We start from the raw sequence: 16,740 nt of genomic DNA, 5'->3' as shown, positions 1-16,740 counted from the left end.
ATTTGCTGGGTTTTGGAGGGGGAAATTTTTTTTTGTTTGTTTTTTGGACACTTTTTCCTTTGATTCTGCAAATTTTATAATGAATTCTAGAAAATTTTATCTAATTCAGCAACCAAACTTTTCACTGGTATGTTTCATTTCCGGCCTATTTTGCTAATACGATGAGTTTTGAATGTTCATTTTATGTTTCGCAGCAACTGAGTGTATCTTGGTTTGAAAGACAAGCGTCTGCCAAGGGAGGTTCCTAGGCAGGAACCTCCCTTGGAATGGAAAATATGACTCCCTTCCCTCTGAATTATTATAACTTTGAAATTAAGGGGCTTTCAGGCAAAGGTACAGGGACAGGAATAACAATTCTATATACTAGTATGTATAACAAGGCAAACAAAACTCAATGGCAGCACAACTAACAAAACCCCCCAACCGCAGCCCCAGCCTTCTCTGGGCTGCCGGGCACTTTCCCCTTGGATGCAGTTCCGTTCACAGCTGCCAGGGGCGCTGGTGGCTCCTAGCCGGGCAGGGTGGGTGCGACAATTCTCCCTTGCCTGCAGGGGGTGCTGTGGTGCGAACTCAGACATGTTTGCCTTATGGTAATGGCAGGCAGGCTGGATGGCAAAATGGGCTGTAGCAGGAGCATTGGAGCAGCTGCTGGGATGGCAGAAGCAAGCACGCCCCCTGGGGTGGCAAACAAAATGTCATAGAAAACTTCACAGCCTTCACAGGGGCTGCAGGGGTTGCATGGACACAGGGTGCTGGGTTAGAGTGTAGGAAAAAAAGGGAGGCAGCAGCAGAAAGCAGTGGGGCTGGGCAGTGGCAGCTGGACTTTTCCGTGGCAGCAGCCGTGGGCAGCCAGGGAGACTCAGCCTCTGGGAAGGGGGAGGGGGTCAGGGTCCTGGATTTTCCCCTGAGGCACCTAAATAGATGGTGAGGGTCCTTTCCAATCAGATCAGGTGTTACTAAGTGTCGTGGTGGAGTGCTGGTGGAGTGCCATGACATTCCAGGGAAGTGTCCTGGAAAGGACATCTTGGCAACACCGGCATATCCACACTTCCGGGCAAAATGATTTAGGTCTTGTGAATCCTCTTTGGGCCTCCTATGGTATTCCACAGAGAAGTTTATTGAGCTTCTTCCATGAAGGATACCAGGGACAAAGGAACGCTCAGAAGGACTGAGGGAGCAGGGTTTATATGGGAAAGATGGGGGAGGGGTAGAGCAACAGGCAAATCCGATGAGGGCTCGGGGGCGGAGCAAAGGGGGAAGGACCAATGGGGTACAAACAATTTGCCTAGAGCAGGACGACTTGCTGGGAGGAATTTTTCCTAGCATTTACAAGGGAGGTTAGCCCCTAAGGGCATTCCATCCAAGAAGAGTGGTCTCAGTCAGCCCATTGGCCTCCACAAGTAAGTTCCCAATTCAACGGCTGCTCTTATGAGCAAAGGCTCACCCACAGTAAGCAACAAACAGTGCAGGGCTGAGTGCTACAGTGGCAGTGAATTCTCCCCATGGTAAGCAGTAGCTTAACTGTCCTCCTCTAATGCTAAGATGCCCTTCCCAATGGAAAGCCCTTCAGGTAAGAGAGTAGTCAGCTGCACCCTTCCACCACCTTGGTAATTTCTTTTGTCTCTCTTAGGTACCAGTTGTTACTTTCTCTTAGCAACAAATGGGACAAAATTCTACGAGAGAAAGAAAAGGGGAAAAAAAAAGGAAAAATCCTAACCACCAACAGTGTTTCAGTGAGAATGGCCCTTCATATAGGACCTTGCACAGAGAGCAGTTCTTAATCTCTGTGATTAATAGCAGAAGGGTGAAAGTGTGTGTGCTTGCATAATTTCTCACAATTTTTGTGATGACAGAATTGGATCAGAGAAATCCTGAATACTTGGAGGAAGTAGATAACATCACTCGTAGGGATCTCATGTAGTTCCGTCTTCCAGAACATTAGTGACTTGTGTCTGTTACAAGAGAAAAGTAGGTATGGATCCTTTGGGGACAAGGCACAATGCTCAGCAAGGGGAAGCTTTGGCATTAATGAAAGCAAGGCATTGCCAGGATGGGAGCCCTGGAATGCCAACACTAATTAATATTGGGACACTATGCAACAGAACACTTATTGGAAGTGAAAAACAGGAGTGTACAGCTCTGCTTTGTAATTTGTGCTTATTAACACATAGTACGTATGTTTTGCTCATACCAGACTCACTGATGTAATGCAGGTGTTATTGTCTGAATTTTGAGATCCACAGCAGGCCATCAGATTGGCATTGATGGGTGGGTGCAGTTGAAAAGGAAAGGGAAGTATTCTGGATTATTATGTCAGTGTGATAAAACGTGCTTATGGCTCTATGTACTCAGATGGGAAGAAGTAATGTACTGTTTTAGGTCTAGATTTCTAGGTTCCAGGAACCAGGTTTCTAGGTTTCTAGAACTAGGTTACTGTAACAAAGTTTTCTCACACTTTCCTGTATCTCTCTTCTTGGGCTATATTGAAGATGTTTTCCCTCAGAGACTTCTTTTCCTTCTTTTGTTTTGACAGTCACCTGAAAAATGACAGCTGGTTTGGCCAAGGCAAGTGAAAGTGTCTCCTGATCATCTGCAGGGAGTCATAAGGCTTTGCTCTCTTCTTGATCTGCTTACTGTGTGGTGTGTTAAGGAACCTTCCCAGTTCTCCCGTTCACAAGACCCTCTAGCAGTCAGTCATACTCTCAACACCATGCTGGGACCAAAGCCTCGTCACAGTGGGTGCTTTGCTTGCCTCCCTACTGTGTGGAAAACCACACAGTGAAAAGTCAGTGGCCATAAAGGAGACAGCGGAGTCATGCAACTTTGTTCAAATGAAGGGAGAGTCTACTAGGCCATACTCCCATGGAGTCTCTTGAGTTTTTGGAGGATGCAGCCTCCTTTTATCTTAAACTCCCAGCTGCATGTTGCCCTCCTCTTTTCCCCATTTGGTTTGAGGAAGGTACAGACTTCCCAAACTGCCTACAAAATATTCCCCCTTGAAAATGTATACTCCCCCCACCCCCATCACACATTGTATGACCATTAAAACTAGCTGTAAGCCCATCCTAGGTGGAGAAACTCATTTCCATAAGTCTATTTAGCCTGTGCATTTTTCCTTGAATTTCAGAATAAACTTGGGCGGCTTGATGTTTCTGTGATGTGACCCCCACGCCCATTCTTCAAGAACGTGATTGGTCCTTTCGGATAGAGTCATATGTGAAGCCCTTAATACCCATTTCTCATATGATTAGGTTTGTAGTGACCCCCGCACCCATTCTTCCAGATCAAGTAATTTGTGAAGACATTAACACACATCTTCCCCATCTTTATTTTTACAATGTGGATTATCAGCAGCACTCAGAACTAGAGAATGGATTTTTATTTTATTTTAGAGATATCCTGGTCAGGAGGAGGAACTCTGCTGTGCATCACTGTGCCATCATGTGGAAAGATTCTTTCCTGTGAGGAAGCAAGCATTTTACTAACATTTAAATTATGTTTTGAAGGAATCTGACCTTAAGGTATCACATAGCTAAGGTCTGTCTGACAAAAATACCTGCACTGCATGCAAGATCTTTGATTATATAGGGGAAATTGTTGCTTGCCCCCTTCCATCTTCTACTTAAAACTGATGTTTAAGTAGTGTTTAATTTATGTCCTTAATTTTATAGGATAAAATTACTTAAATATTTGTTCTTTCTTTGTAGAGAAGATAGTTTTACCGGTATTTTCATTTTGACTGGAAGGACTGGAGATACTTGAGGTATTACAGCTGTCTTTTTCTGCCTTTTGGCTGCACTTTCAAGTGTATCAGATCTGTACCAGTCCAGTGCTGGCCTCTAACATAGCACTTCTAAACTTCTGGGTTTCAGTAGTCAAAATAGAAGTTACTACAATTTTTGGTAAACGGTTTCAAGTAAGAAATCTTTTTATCCCAGAAGGAAGGAGAGGATAGCATTTACTAAAACAATCTTTAGTAAAAGGGAATGAGGTGTCTTAATTCTGCTTAGACAACTGTCCTTTTGGTATCATTGGTTGGAGTTCTCCCTACTACACTTCTGTTCATGAGAAGATTCATGAAAGTGGAATGTTCTTTCTGTAGGATCGTCCTCATTTTCACTTTCTTTAGTAATCAGGATTTGTAAGGAGTGCTTGCAGGACCACTTCTTACAATGCATATATCAGAAGTCATCCTACCATCATTCTGTACTACTGTAATTGCACCTGTATCCTGGAACAAAACTTTTATTCTAATTTTGAAGGAAGGCAGGCAACCTTGCATGTCTCTTGGGGGTGACTACACATTGGTGTGCTTTGAGCAAACATAATGAGTGATGAAGAAGAAAGTATATCTTGCAAGGCTGCTTTTAATAGGTTCCTATTTTTTGGGGACCTTCACTATACTCTAGAGAAACTGTTCCTTGTAGAGGACTAGGCATCCAAGTTCAGAGGAGTTGTTGATAGGAGAGGTCTTCTGCTGGCCTTCTGAAACTTTCAGGGTAGTCATACCTTCACAGCTTTTCAAAACTTAACATGGAATAAGAATGAAAGAAATTGTTAGTGCAGTAATTAAGTATAATATGCTGTACTATACTGTAATCTCATAAGGAATCCCATAGTGTTTAGTCTGCTAGCTTTAGGAGGAGCCACATAAGGTGCTTACAGTTTTGTCAGCAAATATGCCTTTAGTTGTCTACTGTCTGTTTTGCCTGTAACGTTCAAGACTTCTCTCTGAATTGCTTCATCTGAGATCCTTCAGTTTCTAGCAGTCAAAGGAAAAAAAGTCTCAGTCAGGAAATGCAGATTGGTCTTGACCATGAATTTGAGAGTGTATGCCTTGTGCCATTATCCTTGAGCTGCTCAGCCCATAATCGTACAGATCTCTGCAGCAATCTTGGTGGCACAGTGATATGAGCTGGGATAAAGAGGGGTATGAATGGGCATAAAGTATTGAGGCATTAGGTTTGCATTTCTAGACTGTCAAGGCAGTCTGTAATTTGGATCATTTCAATTTGTGAAAATAATTTCGATTTTACATTGTGATGGGTAACATAAATTGTTCAGCCCTATTGAAGGTGAACCAAGGTGTGCCTCTCCTTGCACTGCAGTTGTCTAGTCATAGGTAGAGTTTCCTGTTTGCAATCCCTTCTGCTTTCATAACATGAAATGATCATGAATCTTGGTCAGATTTCTTGATAGTGAAGAACAGTTCTAAAATCAGTTTTATTAATTTACTAGCACTGGATTGATTAAGAGAGACAGAAAGTGTTAACCAATTTTTTCTTTATATGTATACATAGATATAAAAACATACCCGTCTTGTTTATGACCCCTTTTGTGTTTGGTAGTGCTCTCAGACTCTAATCTTAATAGCAAGATGTGTACTGAATGAAAAGTCTTAATTAATGTAGCTTTTCTTCCACTTTACTGTTCTTCCTTTACTACTAGCCAGCACCCTTCTGAAACACAGAAACAAGAAAACTGCTATTTAGTAAAATAACAACTTGAAGAATAATGTCCTAGTCAATATCTAGGTATTATCAACTGTAAATGAATAAATAACATTATTCTGGTTTATATAGCACTAGTTTATTCTGGACGTGAGGCAATGCTAAATTGGTCTTCTACAAAACACATGAACTCATGAGAGGATAATGAAAAGGAAAGTACAGCTGGTGCTTTGTGTGAGCTAATTATGTTTTCCTCACCAATTTCCCTCTCTTAACGCTTTTTTTTCCTCACAGCTTTAGATATGGTGAAGACTGTCTATATTTTAGCAGTGCATGTTATAACAAAGCATATGATAATAGAAAAAATGGAAATTTAAAATCTGGTTTTGCTTCAATAAAAAGTGGTAGCTATTGAAATGAAATACCATAACTGTGTTGATATCAATACTGTATAAAATGTATTTTTATTAATGTGTTTTCTCACCACTTCTGAATAAGTGGAAAAATTAGTTTATTTGCAACTGTGGTAAGAAACAAAGTAGAAGAGCTTGTTCTCGGCTTGCAGATTAGGTCTTTTATTTACTTCAAGTATTTTTTATCTTTTTTTAATCTACAGATGGCAATAGCGGTTGGAGATGTCCAGCTTGTCAGAATGCTTCTGTGCAAGTACCTAAAACTTACACTTGTTTCTGTGGTGAGTTTCTCACTTGCTTTTGCAAAGAAAAACAGTTTTATCTTTTTGATTATTTTTTGTTAATATGAATTTCAGTATTGGTGCTCATTTGCGTATGTTCCTGAAACTCAATTTTTAAAAAATTTTCTTGACACTGGAAGGTGGCTGCACAGAGAATCATGTATATGCTGCTTGAAAAATAAGAAAATGCTAAGTCCCAAGTGGTAAATACTTTCATATCATTGTGTAAAAATAGTGGTTTTTGTGGACTAATGATAGGTTTTGGCTGGTATCTTGTGGGTTTTCCTTCTGTAGAAGGAGTGGAATAACCTGCATGTGTTATGTCTTTCTTTGTGGCAAGATACACCAAATAGTACACAACTCAAGGATGCAGCTACCTAAACCTTTAAATTGATTTAGCAGTTTTGTAATTTATGTTGTTCAGGGGCACATGGAGCTTAAATAGGAAAAAATATTCAGGCTTCTCAGACCTCTTTGTAGATACGTGTTTAATAGAAAAGATAAATGGCGTGAGTACAGCACTCACCAAGCCATAAATACAAATAAATGCAAAAAAAAAAAAGGTGAAATGAATTATGTTACTTAATTGCAAAGATGTGAATAAGTTTTGTTTGGAATCTTTACTTCTGTGATCTGTATTGTTTTCACATAGTTTTCTTTTCCTTAAATCAGAGTCACTAGAAACTTTCACCTCACTTTCTAGAAAGCAGTGTTCTGAAGTTTAGACAGAAACTATCAGTAAACTTGCCCTAAAGAAGCTAGATTTGCTAAAATAGGAGAGTTTTAACTTTTTACTCAAATGTGTCAGTGAATCAGTTAGAAACAGTGCAATGCAGTTAAGACAGTTTTTGTATGACAGTGTGTGAAATCTTAAGAATATAGGGATAATAATTCAGTTACTAGGGATAGTAATTCAATCAATTAGAATGAAATGACAATGACTGAAAATTAGACCAAATGGAAATTAGACTTTTTAAGACAGGACATCTGTCTGTTGAATAGGGAAGAAATTCTCCTGAGCCTAAAGACTGTTTCATGGTTTATGAGATCTACAGTAAGAACCTTAAATTGTCTACAGAATTATTACTTGCACCATGTAGTAACAGAAGAGTTTAATCTTCTGTAGATAGTTTTACGTTAATGATATGTAATTTGGACATTGTCAGTTGCTTAGGCGAAGCTACCTTCTATTTGATGCAAAGTACTAACTATGTGCTGAGTGTGGTTAAGTGTGATTTTTAAATTTTTTTTCACCCTTCCACTCATGAGGAAATTTGTAACTCATTTGTCTTCTCAAGCTTCGGATTTTTGAGGTTTTCCTGGATATTCAATTAGTTTAATTGGAACTCAGGTGAATAAATGCTATCTGTAGTATTTATTAATATTTTCCTAACTTAATGCTGTAAAATATGCAAAGATATATTAAAAATTAAAATTATGTAACTATGTCACCAAGAATACATTTTCTTACTGCTTTTGATTATCATAACTCAAATTTGTAACATTGGCTCAGGTGCTTCACTGTTAATTTCATTCCTCTTTTGCAGAAAGCCAAGACAGTGTTAATGATGGCAATTAACCCTGATGACCATCTTGTGCACTCAGAGCTATGAGATTTGATGATATCTCAGATTAATAAAAATATGGTTTAGTCCTTATCTGAAATACAGAATACTTGAAGCTAACATACTTCTTGTTTAAGACTTCTTCTTCATTCATCAAAATTCATTAATCTTTAATATTTTGATTAATGTAGAGTCTGCTTCTTTTATAGAAGTGACTTTCATGATTTGCCCACTCATTTAATTCCCTATTCCTCATCATCATACTAGAGAGATCTTACTTTCTGGGATTGGTATCTTTTTACTTTGTTTCCTTTTTATTCCTCCTTGCTGCGTTGAGACAGCAAGACACTTTCACCCTTCAGTTTTCTTACCTACTGTGCAGCCTGACCAAGTACAGGGGGCTTTTAGTTTTCATGTATTTTATTTATGTAGTTTAATTTAATGTATCAGCTACCTACATGTCTGCTGATTGAGAGTACAGAAGGAAATAATATTCTGGAGCTTGCTATTCCAATGGTACATCCTTTTAAAGAAGTTGAGTTTGTATCAGTACAGAAAAACATAAACATTTGTGCAATTTTTTTGTCAACGAAGACTTCTTGCCAGTATTTAAAATACCACATTTTTCTTTGGTATGTTTTTCACAAGTGAAGTCTGGTATTCAAAGCAATAAATATCTTTTTGGCTTTGCCATGGTTTAGGTAAGGTGCACAATCCTGAATGGAATAGAAATGAGATCCCACATAGCTGCGGGGAACTTTGTGGAAAGAAGAGGCAGGGTTTGGACTGTCCACATCTTTGCAACATGTAAGTAAATGTTTATCATACAAACATTGGGAGAAAATTTCTGAAGATTGTATTTGCTTATTTTTTTACTCCAGGATATGCTTAGAGATTTAGAACCTATAGAGTTTTATAGTTCAACTGAAACCTGAAAGAAATGAAAAGCCTGAAAGTTATTTGTGTTGGTATGTCTAAAGTGAGTTCATATGAGAGCATGAACAGGAGGTCTACAATAATTGTAGTAATATTTCTATCATATTTTAGGAACTGAACCAGCTATCTGACCTGGTTTCAAGAATTTTCATTGAAGTAGAGAAATAATAGTATCTGAAAGTAACGGAACATGTCCAGTGGTCCAAATTTTTCAGGCACTGTTATTCATGTAAAAGTGTTTGAATATCTAAATTTGAGATAGGTGCTACTGTTTCAACTGAAAGACCGCTTCTTTTTTTTTTTTTTTTTTGGCTTGCAAACTGTTGAGGATAAGAGAGCATTTTTATTTCTTTTTTTGTTGAGACCATCAGATAGTTTAATCAGAATCTCTTATGGAGATTTTAATCAGTGTATGTAACTCAGATTGGTTCTGCTAACATTTTATTAGTATAATTCAGTGAAGAGAGGCAGAGGAGGGCTCTGTTCAATTTTGGATGTTTTACATGAGATTTTTTTTTTTAATCGTGTAGTAGCATTGCTAAGATTAACACCATTATATGATCTTTTTCAATGTATGCTTGCTAGTCAGCAACAAATTACATGTTGTTCCTATTGTATCTAGCTTCAATTTCCATAGAAGTTGGTCCTTAACATCTGCTCATATTTCTGGTTTTAGGAATTTGTGATAGAAGCAGTTGTTTCTGCTCTTGGTACACAGTCAAAAACTTCAGTCATTCCAACAAATAGATTGTCATCTGACACTATTTCCAAGATTTGCTAAAGCTCAGAACTTTCCTAGCACTTTACTCTGAACTTTGCATTTAATGTGTTCTGTTTCAAATATATTTCAACATTTTATTGAATGTCAAAATAATTCTTCAGTACTTCTTTCCTGTACATGAAAATATTCTAGTAGATTTCAGTATTAGATTTCATTTATATTTATGCATTATGTATTTATGTACACAGATTTGCATTTTATTTCATTTAAGTGTCAGAGCTGTTTTCTTAATTTATAGATTCATGCTAGATCAGATCAACTTTCAGACTACACTTCATGTAGTTGATGCCCTGAACAGAACACTGATTCTTTTGGAGACCAGTTGCAGGCCTCCGTCTCAGAAGAGGCTTGTGTTCATGGACGTATGTTTTGCCCATTCAGAAATAAGCAGACTTCTTAACCACTTTGAGAACTACCTGACTGCAATTTGTTGCCTGACAAACTTTATAGGAAAGGGCTTGGAAGCAGATGTTCTTCTCTTCTTTCCTGTCCTAGTCTAGAGGTTCAGTCTTTGGCATTCTCTTTTGGGACGTCTTCTGGAAGAGTAGTGACAATATTGTGACATTGTGGGTGCTGCAAATTCTTAATCTCTGTAAATCTGATCTGCATAAAAGCTGTGAAAATTGAGTTCCAATTTGTGACCAGTTGTAGTATATTTTAAAATGTTATATATTCAGCTTTATGTTTCACATTAATAAAACCATGATAAGATCATCCAGTCCTGGAATTAAGGCAACAGTAGGCAGATCAAGATAATGGATGTTCTTGACACTCTCTAACTTAGGAGAGTGAACTGGAGAGGAGTGCACTTTCAACATCAGTGCTTCCCAGTTTTGGGCATTCCTCACTATGTTTTGGTCACTTCTTTTGCCCATGCGGGGAATCTTCGGAGTCTGTGAGGACACAGGCAGCCATCATCTGCTCTATCAAAAAGCAAGTAGGAACTTGGTTGCCTCTTGCTGTATCAGTGGTGGAGTTAGAGATGCAGAGCTCTGTTATTTGAATGCAGATGATAAGTCTGGATCATGATCTGCATCTGGGCAGAGATTTTGCGCAAGAGAGTACTCGAGGTTAGATGTTGCCATCTGGGGCAGGATTCTATTTCATGATTCTTGCTTAAGCTTAGATGGTCTCAGAACTTTTTCTTGCAAGCATTTGCTTACTTGAATTGTGGATTTGCTGTGTGCCATTTTCCCCTCCTTCCACATGTCCCCATAAGGTGATAAGGTTTGGACCAGAACTGTCATTCTATTTGCAGATATCCTAAAAGCTATTTTGTTTTTCCTTTTCAACACCACACCCCATTTTGGTGAAAATAAGTACAGTAATTTCATGAATACAAGCCGCACGGTGTATAAGCCGCATTTCCGGTGTTTCGGCAACGTTGATGTCTTTGTCAATAAAAAAGCCGCACCCGATTATTAGCCGCACTTTTGTTCACGGCGAACTTTCACAAAGTCGTCATTTAGTAACAGAATCGCGGGATCGCCGGGGCTTACTGGCAGGTGCCGACCTTGGAAACATTATTTCCAAGTGAAAAAAGACACAGACCATAGCTGCAGCAGCGTACCCTGCAAGTTTTATTTACAAGCCGGAAAAGACACGAACAATAGTGTGGTCATTTTGCGAGCGTTTCCAACGAATCCGCGTTGCCTTTAAACAGCCGCTCAGCTGCGCGGGCCCGGCCCGGCCCCTCCCCTCCCCTCCCCTGATCTGCGCGAGCCCGGCCCGGCCCCCCCCCTCCCATCTCCTCCCCTCTCCTCCCCTCCCCTCCTCTGATCCACATAAGCACAGCCCGGTCCAGCCCGGCCCCTCCCCTGATCCGCACAAGGACAGCCAGCCGCGCAGCCGCACAAGACTGAAAACACTTAAAAAAGCACAGAGAAATATCACACACTTTTATCAAACTGCCGAGGTAACTCGCTGAGGTAACTCACTCCGATAACACCTCCCACCCCTCAGTAACGCCGCCATCCACAGGCAGGCAATAAGCTGTTCTCTGATTGGTTCATTGTCGGAACAACCGGAAACCATGGATTTCAAACCATTTTTGCTCGGGACAGGACCGGCACGGTACCAGGTAAGGGCAGATATCACATTTTTGTTAATATATTAACCGCCCCAGAGTACTAGTCGCACTTCTGGGTTTCCACCAAAACTTTGGTCAAAACGGTGCGGCTTGTAATCGTGAAATTACTGTAATTACACTGGTGTTGTGCCAATTGATCATTTAAAGGACACAGACAGCAATGGAAAGAATGATCTTATTTTACAATGAATATTAAGGTAACACAGAAGTAAAATTATACATTCAGTAAAACTACGTGCTTGGCTTTAGCAACAATATGCATCACCAATTTGCCTACATACTTTACCATTATCCTGAGTCTGCAGTCACTGCTAAGTCCTGTTTCACAGTGAGGACCTGGAGAACTCTTCCCAGCAATTCAGAAAATTCCTACGTGGTGATTCCACCTGTAGGTGAGGTCTCCAAATTGGCCCCAAAAGTGGGTCCAGCTTTTGTAGGCCCAAATCAGTAAGTTAAAGTGACTTAATTGTATTTTTAGCACAGAAACACCTGAATCTGATGGCATGCTTCCTGATCAACCAGGGCCCAGGCCTTGGCTGGGAGGGTTTTCCCCTAAAATACCCTACAAGCAAGTCTCTATTCATGTCAGTTGGGAAAATATCTTAAAATGATACATTTCTTGCAGAAAACTACACAAGGTTACGTGACTGTTTTTCAAGCAGGCGATTTGGTGTTTAACAGTGAGCATAAGCTTGCTGTCATCTGTTTTTGGCTAAATAAAGCTGATAGTGTTAGTCACACAGTGCTCGGGATCCAGCTGGTAAGTCAGTTCTGGCTTAGGCCGGCTGCTCAGGTCTGAGCATATCAACTGGTTTAGCAATAAATCTAATTTACTCAGATTTATTGAAATGGTAAGTATTTATACACACAGCTGATTTGGCTGTTCAGGAACAAGCAAGCAGCTGTTTGAAAGGGGAATGCCTTGCACACCTTTTGCTAGTGTCATGCTATGGCATGCATAACACTTCTCAGGGTGAGTTCTCTTCACATTTTTTGTTTAAAAATACTGAAATTGATTTTGCAATGTTAGGTTCTACATCAAAGAAACATCTAGCTTAACCTTCTATAAAATGTTCCTGATAATAAACTTCATGACAAAGCAAAACTTTTTTTAAGATTCTGAAGTTCTCCCTGCCAACTGGAACTATGCAGGGCCTTGAGAGCATTTGAAAAAGGTCTTACAAAGGCAGTAAATGAAATTTTCTCTCTTTTAATTTAAATTTTTGTAGCTGGAATTCCTTCATAGGTCTTTCGTGCTGTAACCTTTTTCTACAGTGTTAAAAGTCCCTTTTTTGCTCTGTTACAGTATCTAGTATTTTCACTGTCAGGCAAATGGAAGTTTAATTTTTCCTAGATGTATCTATCTTCACAACTTTTCTTGTATGCCTGTTCTCTAGAGCAGCAGCAGTAAATTGCAAAATAATCCTCCATGCTAATGATAGATAATGAAATTTCAGTTTAAAAAAACCTCTGCATTCACCAAACTGAAGTTAATACTGAAGTCTTCAACCTGTCTTTTTTGAGTTTAGTTTGCAACAGTCAAGTCATTTAATTTAGCTTTTTGCTTAATCCCCTAAACCAGGATTAAGACTCTAAAGGTATCACCCATCTTTGTCATCTAAGGTGCTTTTTCTGCTCTTTCTGTGCATGTCTCTGTGCTGAATGAAATTTGAATTTTAATCATGTTGTATGGATCAAGTATATGCTAGAACTGTAGCCATACTGTAGCTTCTGCCTAAACTAAAGTGTACCAGAGACTTTTGCATGTGTATCTGTAGAAATGCATAAAAAATAATTATTTCAAAAGTCAGAAGTTTGATTTAAAATTAGTTTTTGAATTACTAGATTTTTTTAGTTCATATTAACAAAAGGTCAGAAAACTGTCTCAGAAACACACATTGTCAAAACTGAGATGTCTGAAAATCAGTTGTGTGATTCTGTTCTAACAAAAGGAATCCTCCTATAAGACTGCAGCCTACTGTTACTGGTGCTTACAATTTTAAAATATTTGTGATCAATATAAATTGCTGTTGTGTGATACAGTATCATCAGAAAGTGTGCCAGGAGTGGGGTTGTGGAGGAAATATTAGGTATTGCTTGTATATGACAGTGCTGAGAGAAATAATATACCAGGTAAAAAACTTAACATGGCAAAACTTCTGAAGATTATGTACCTTCTCACTTTTCCAAATTATGATCTAGATTATAGTATTTTGAATTTGTAGCTACTTTAATCTGATTTCTAAGTTCATAAGTTGGCATCCAGTCTTTAAAATTCTACATGATCTGTGAGAATTGAAGTAAAGATAGTGAAATATATGGTGCAGTCCTTTTACAAGACGTTTTCTAGTAAGATACGCTTTCTTGTGTGTTGCGGAATGCATGCTAATTCTCATTGTCTGAAGTTCCACAATATAGTTTTAATTAATTCAGTGGTTTCGCTTTCTTCCTGCTTTACTGGGTATCCATCCAGTTTTTCTTTTTTTCTCCCTTTCCTTGTGCCTGCTCTGGTGCTTTTTCAACTCTTCAATGTGTCATAAAACTGACCTATCAAAAGACAGTGGGTTATGGTTGTTTTGATGGTTTGTTTTTTGGATTTGCTTTATGTGATGGGGGATTTTTGATTGATTTGAGTTGGTTTATTGTGTAATTGCTTGGCTTTACTGTTAGAGCTGGCATGGGCTGAGTGATAGATTAGGCCTTATTGTCAGCTGGGAGGAGTGGTAGAGGAAGAAAGGAAGCCAGACCATTGTTGACAAGCTGGAGGTATGACTCAACTATATTGTGTATGACTGTAGTAAATGTGTACTAATTAGTGCTTAAGTAGTTACTGTCCTTGAGGAATTTATTAGTTACCATGTAGGTGAGTAGTCTGTATTCATGGGGTTTTCTGATGTTTCTGGTTTTTTCTTTTCCTTTTGGCTAGGATGTCTGTGCTGGTCATTTCTGACCAATAATAATTGCTCCAAATGAGAGCTGCTGTTTTTGCAAATGAAGGGAACTGTGAGCTACCTAAGAAAGAGTGCAGACAAGATAGTTAAGTATAATTTCACAAACCTGGCCTTGTCTGTACCCAGCTACGGTCTTATATATAGATAGGGAACATCTAGTGTTCAAGAGTGTTTCTTGAAGCAGGAGGCAAGAGCTGATATGTAAAGGACTGGAATTGATGACAGTCACAGGAAATAAACTGAGGCAGACTTACTGTTTCTCCCATGTATTATCTTACAGGAAGAGGAGCAAGACCTCTTACAGATGGCACTAGAAGTGCTGAGTTCAAAGATAAAACCACCAACTCAAAAGAAGAAATTATTAGAAAAGTTTTTATCTCTATTGTGTTTAAGATCACCGAAGAAATAAATATTTTAATGATTTGGACAAGATGATTGTTTTGGGTGTTATCAATGATGAACATAGATGAGTTGATGCATGTTTGCTGGTGAAATGCAAAATATCAAGTGTGTCAGTAGCAGAGTTGATTTGTTAGTAGTAGTGTTGATTTGACAGCAACAGGAATACAGTTTTTCCTTGAACATTAGTGACCTTTGAAACTGATACAATTCTAATAATCAAATATTATTTTCTTGTGTTAAGACTGCTTTCACACCTGGCAGGAGTGAGTGTAAGAATCCTGTATAATGTTCTGATAATGCAATGACGTTGGGTTGTGGTGGATTGTGTCTCTGGGAGTGTAATAAAGCTAAAGTTAACTTTGCTCTTTTTACTTACTTCTAAGTCTGTGCCACCCAGGACCTTGCCCTTCATGCCCAGCCTTTGTGACAAAAACATGTGAATGTGGACAAACAAGGTAAGAATGCTTCTACTATGCACACAAAGTTTAGTTATTATAAACAAACAAAACAACAGTGTAAAAATTTATATACTATTTTTTTTCTAGTAATTTATTAAAAATATGCTGAACAAAGTTTAATCTTAGTTGTCTTTTTTATTTGTGGTTAAACAGATTTGGCGAATTTTGTATTTTGAAAAAATGCAGTTACTTTAAATTTTTCAAAACAGAAAGTAAAAATAACAAAAAAGACTTACCAATTTATGGTACATGTAGCTGAATTGTCTGAGCAGTTGGTGGGTTGATTTGATTTTGAAATCCCGTACTAGTATTTATTAATTTTATTTGCTAGAAGGCTCAAAGAATTTAGTAGAAAAAACTTTTCATCTTTTTTGTATGAATGAAGTGGGGTCTTTAATTACTTAATTTAAAAAATAATTTCGAAAATAGCATTCTTTTCTCAGAAACTGTACAGAGAAGTCTATAGTGTATTCCAGACTTGAAAGTGTTCTTTTCCTTGCATGTTTGGTGCATATGCATTGCCAATAGCAATATGGTACTGCCTATGCTATGTGTGATCTCTCATCATCAGTTGGCCTGAGTATTTTGAATCCCTTTTTCTACTTACCTAGAGCTGATTCTGTGTAATAAAGAACTGAAACAAATATAAACCTATTTCAGTGTTAGCATTCTTGCTCTGGAAAAAAGATTTTTTCAGATTTTTGCAATTATTTCTCAGAGTTTTAATCTAATACTACACAATCTTAGTTTTTCAGAAGGTGGTATTTCTGTGGCAGTATTTGTAGATAAAAGCACTTTGTCTTCAGCAGAAAAATTGATTGCTTGCAGATTACTGAATTTTATCTTCCACAGTACTATTACCCCCTTTTATTGCTTAGGAGTGTTGCCTTTTTTTGTTTGGGTTTTGTTTGTTTTGTTGTTGTTTTTCTGACTGCTGCTTCTTTCATTTTGAAGTTTAATAGATGCAACAACTTTGTTTTATTTTTTTTCCCAGATGTCAGTTACTACACCAGATTGCTGATTTTTGTAATAGTACTTTGATACTTAAAACCCACTTCAAAATAGCGTTTCATATGTACTGTCTAAGCATCCAGGGTGTATGGTATGGCATCACCAACTTTAGGATGTTTTAAAATTACTATTTCAAGTACACCTTTTACAGCCATTGTATGAGCCATCCAGAGATGGTAAAAATAGGCGAATTAATTTTTGTCCATATTTTGACAATTTAATTACAAACTCAGTTATTTTCATAGACATCTGACCTACTGTTAAGGCCCATATCCCTATCTTCATTGCATTCAGTGGATTTAGGATGTTTAAATCTTCAGAAAGATGTCTGTATTGGAAATACTTGCTTTTCTGACAGTGCATACATGAGTTCATACATTAGGTTCAAGTTTTGGTATCATCT

The 16,740-nt window shown here is 38.2% G+C and overlaps 1 protein-coding gene across 1 annotated transcript in view; it reads left to right on the top strand.

Annotated features, from left to right (window-relative positions):
- Window positions 1–16,740, top strand: part of NFX1 (nuclear transcription factor, X-box binding 1) — a 76,125-nt gene that overhangs the window by 19,190 nt on the left and 40,195 nt on the right. Inside the window, 3 exon segments of the mRNA XM_033057520.1 lie at window positions 6,067–6,144; window positions 8,411–8,516; window positions 15,252–15,323. Of these exon segments, the coding sequence (XP_032913411.1) occupies window positions 6,067–6,144; window positions 8,411–8,516; window positions 15,252–15,323 (256 nt within the window).

Source organism: Catharus ustulatus, chromosome 1 (genome assembly GCF_009819885.2).
Source record: "Catharus ustulatus isolate bCatUst1 chromosome 1, bCatUst1.pri.v2, whole genome shotgun sequence".
Classification (NCBI taxonomy): domain Eukaryota; kingdom Metazoa; phylum Chordata; class Aves; order Passeriformes; family Turdidae; genus Catharus; species Catharus ustulatus.
The sequence above is the reverse complement of the archived record's forward strand: the minus strand, read 5'-3'. Positions and strand labels throughout refer to the sequence as shown.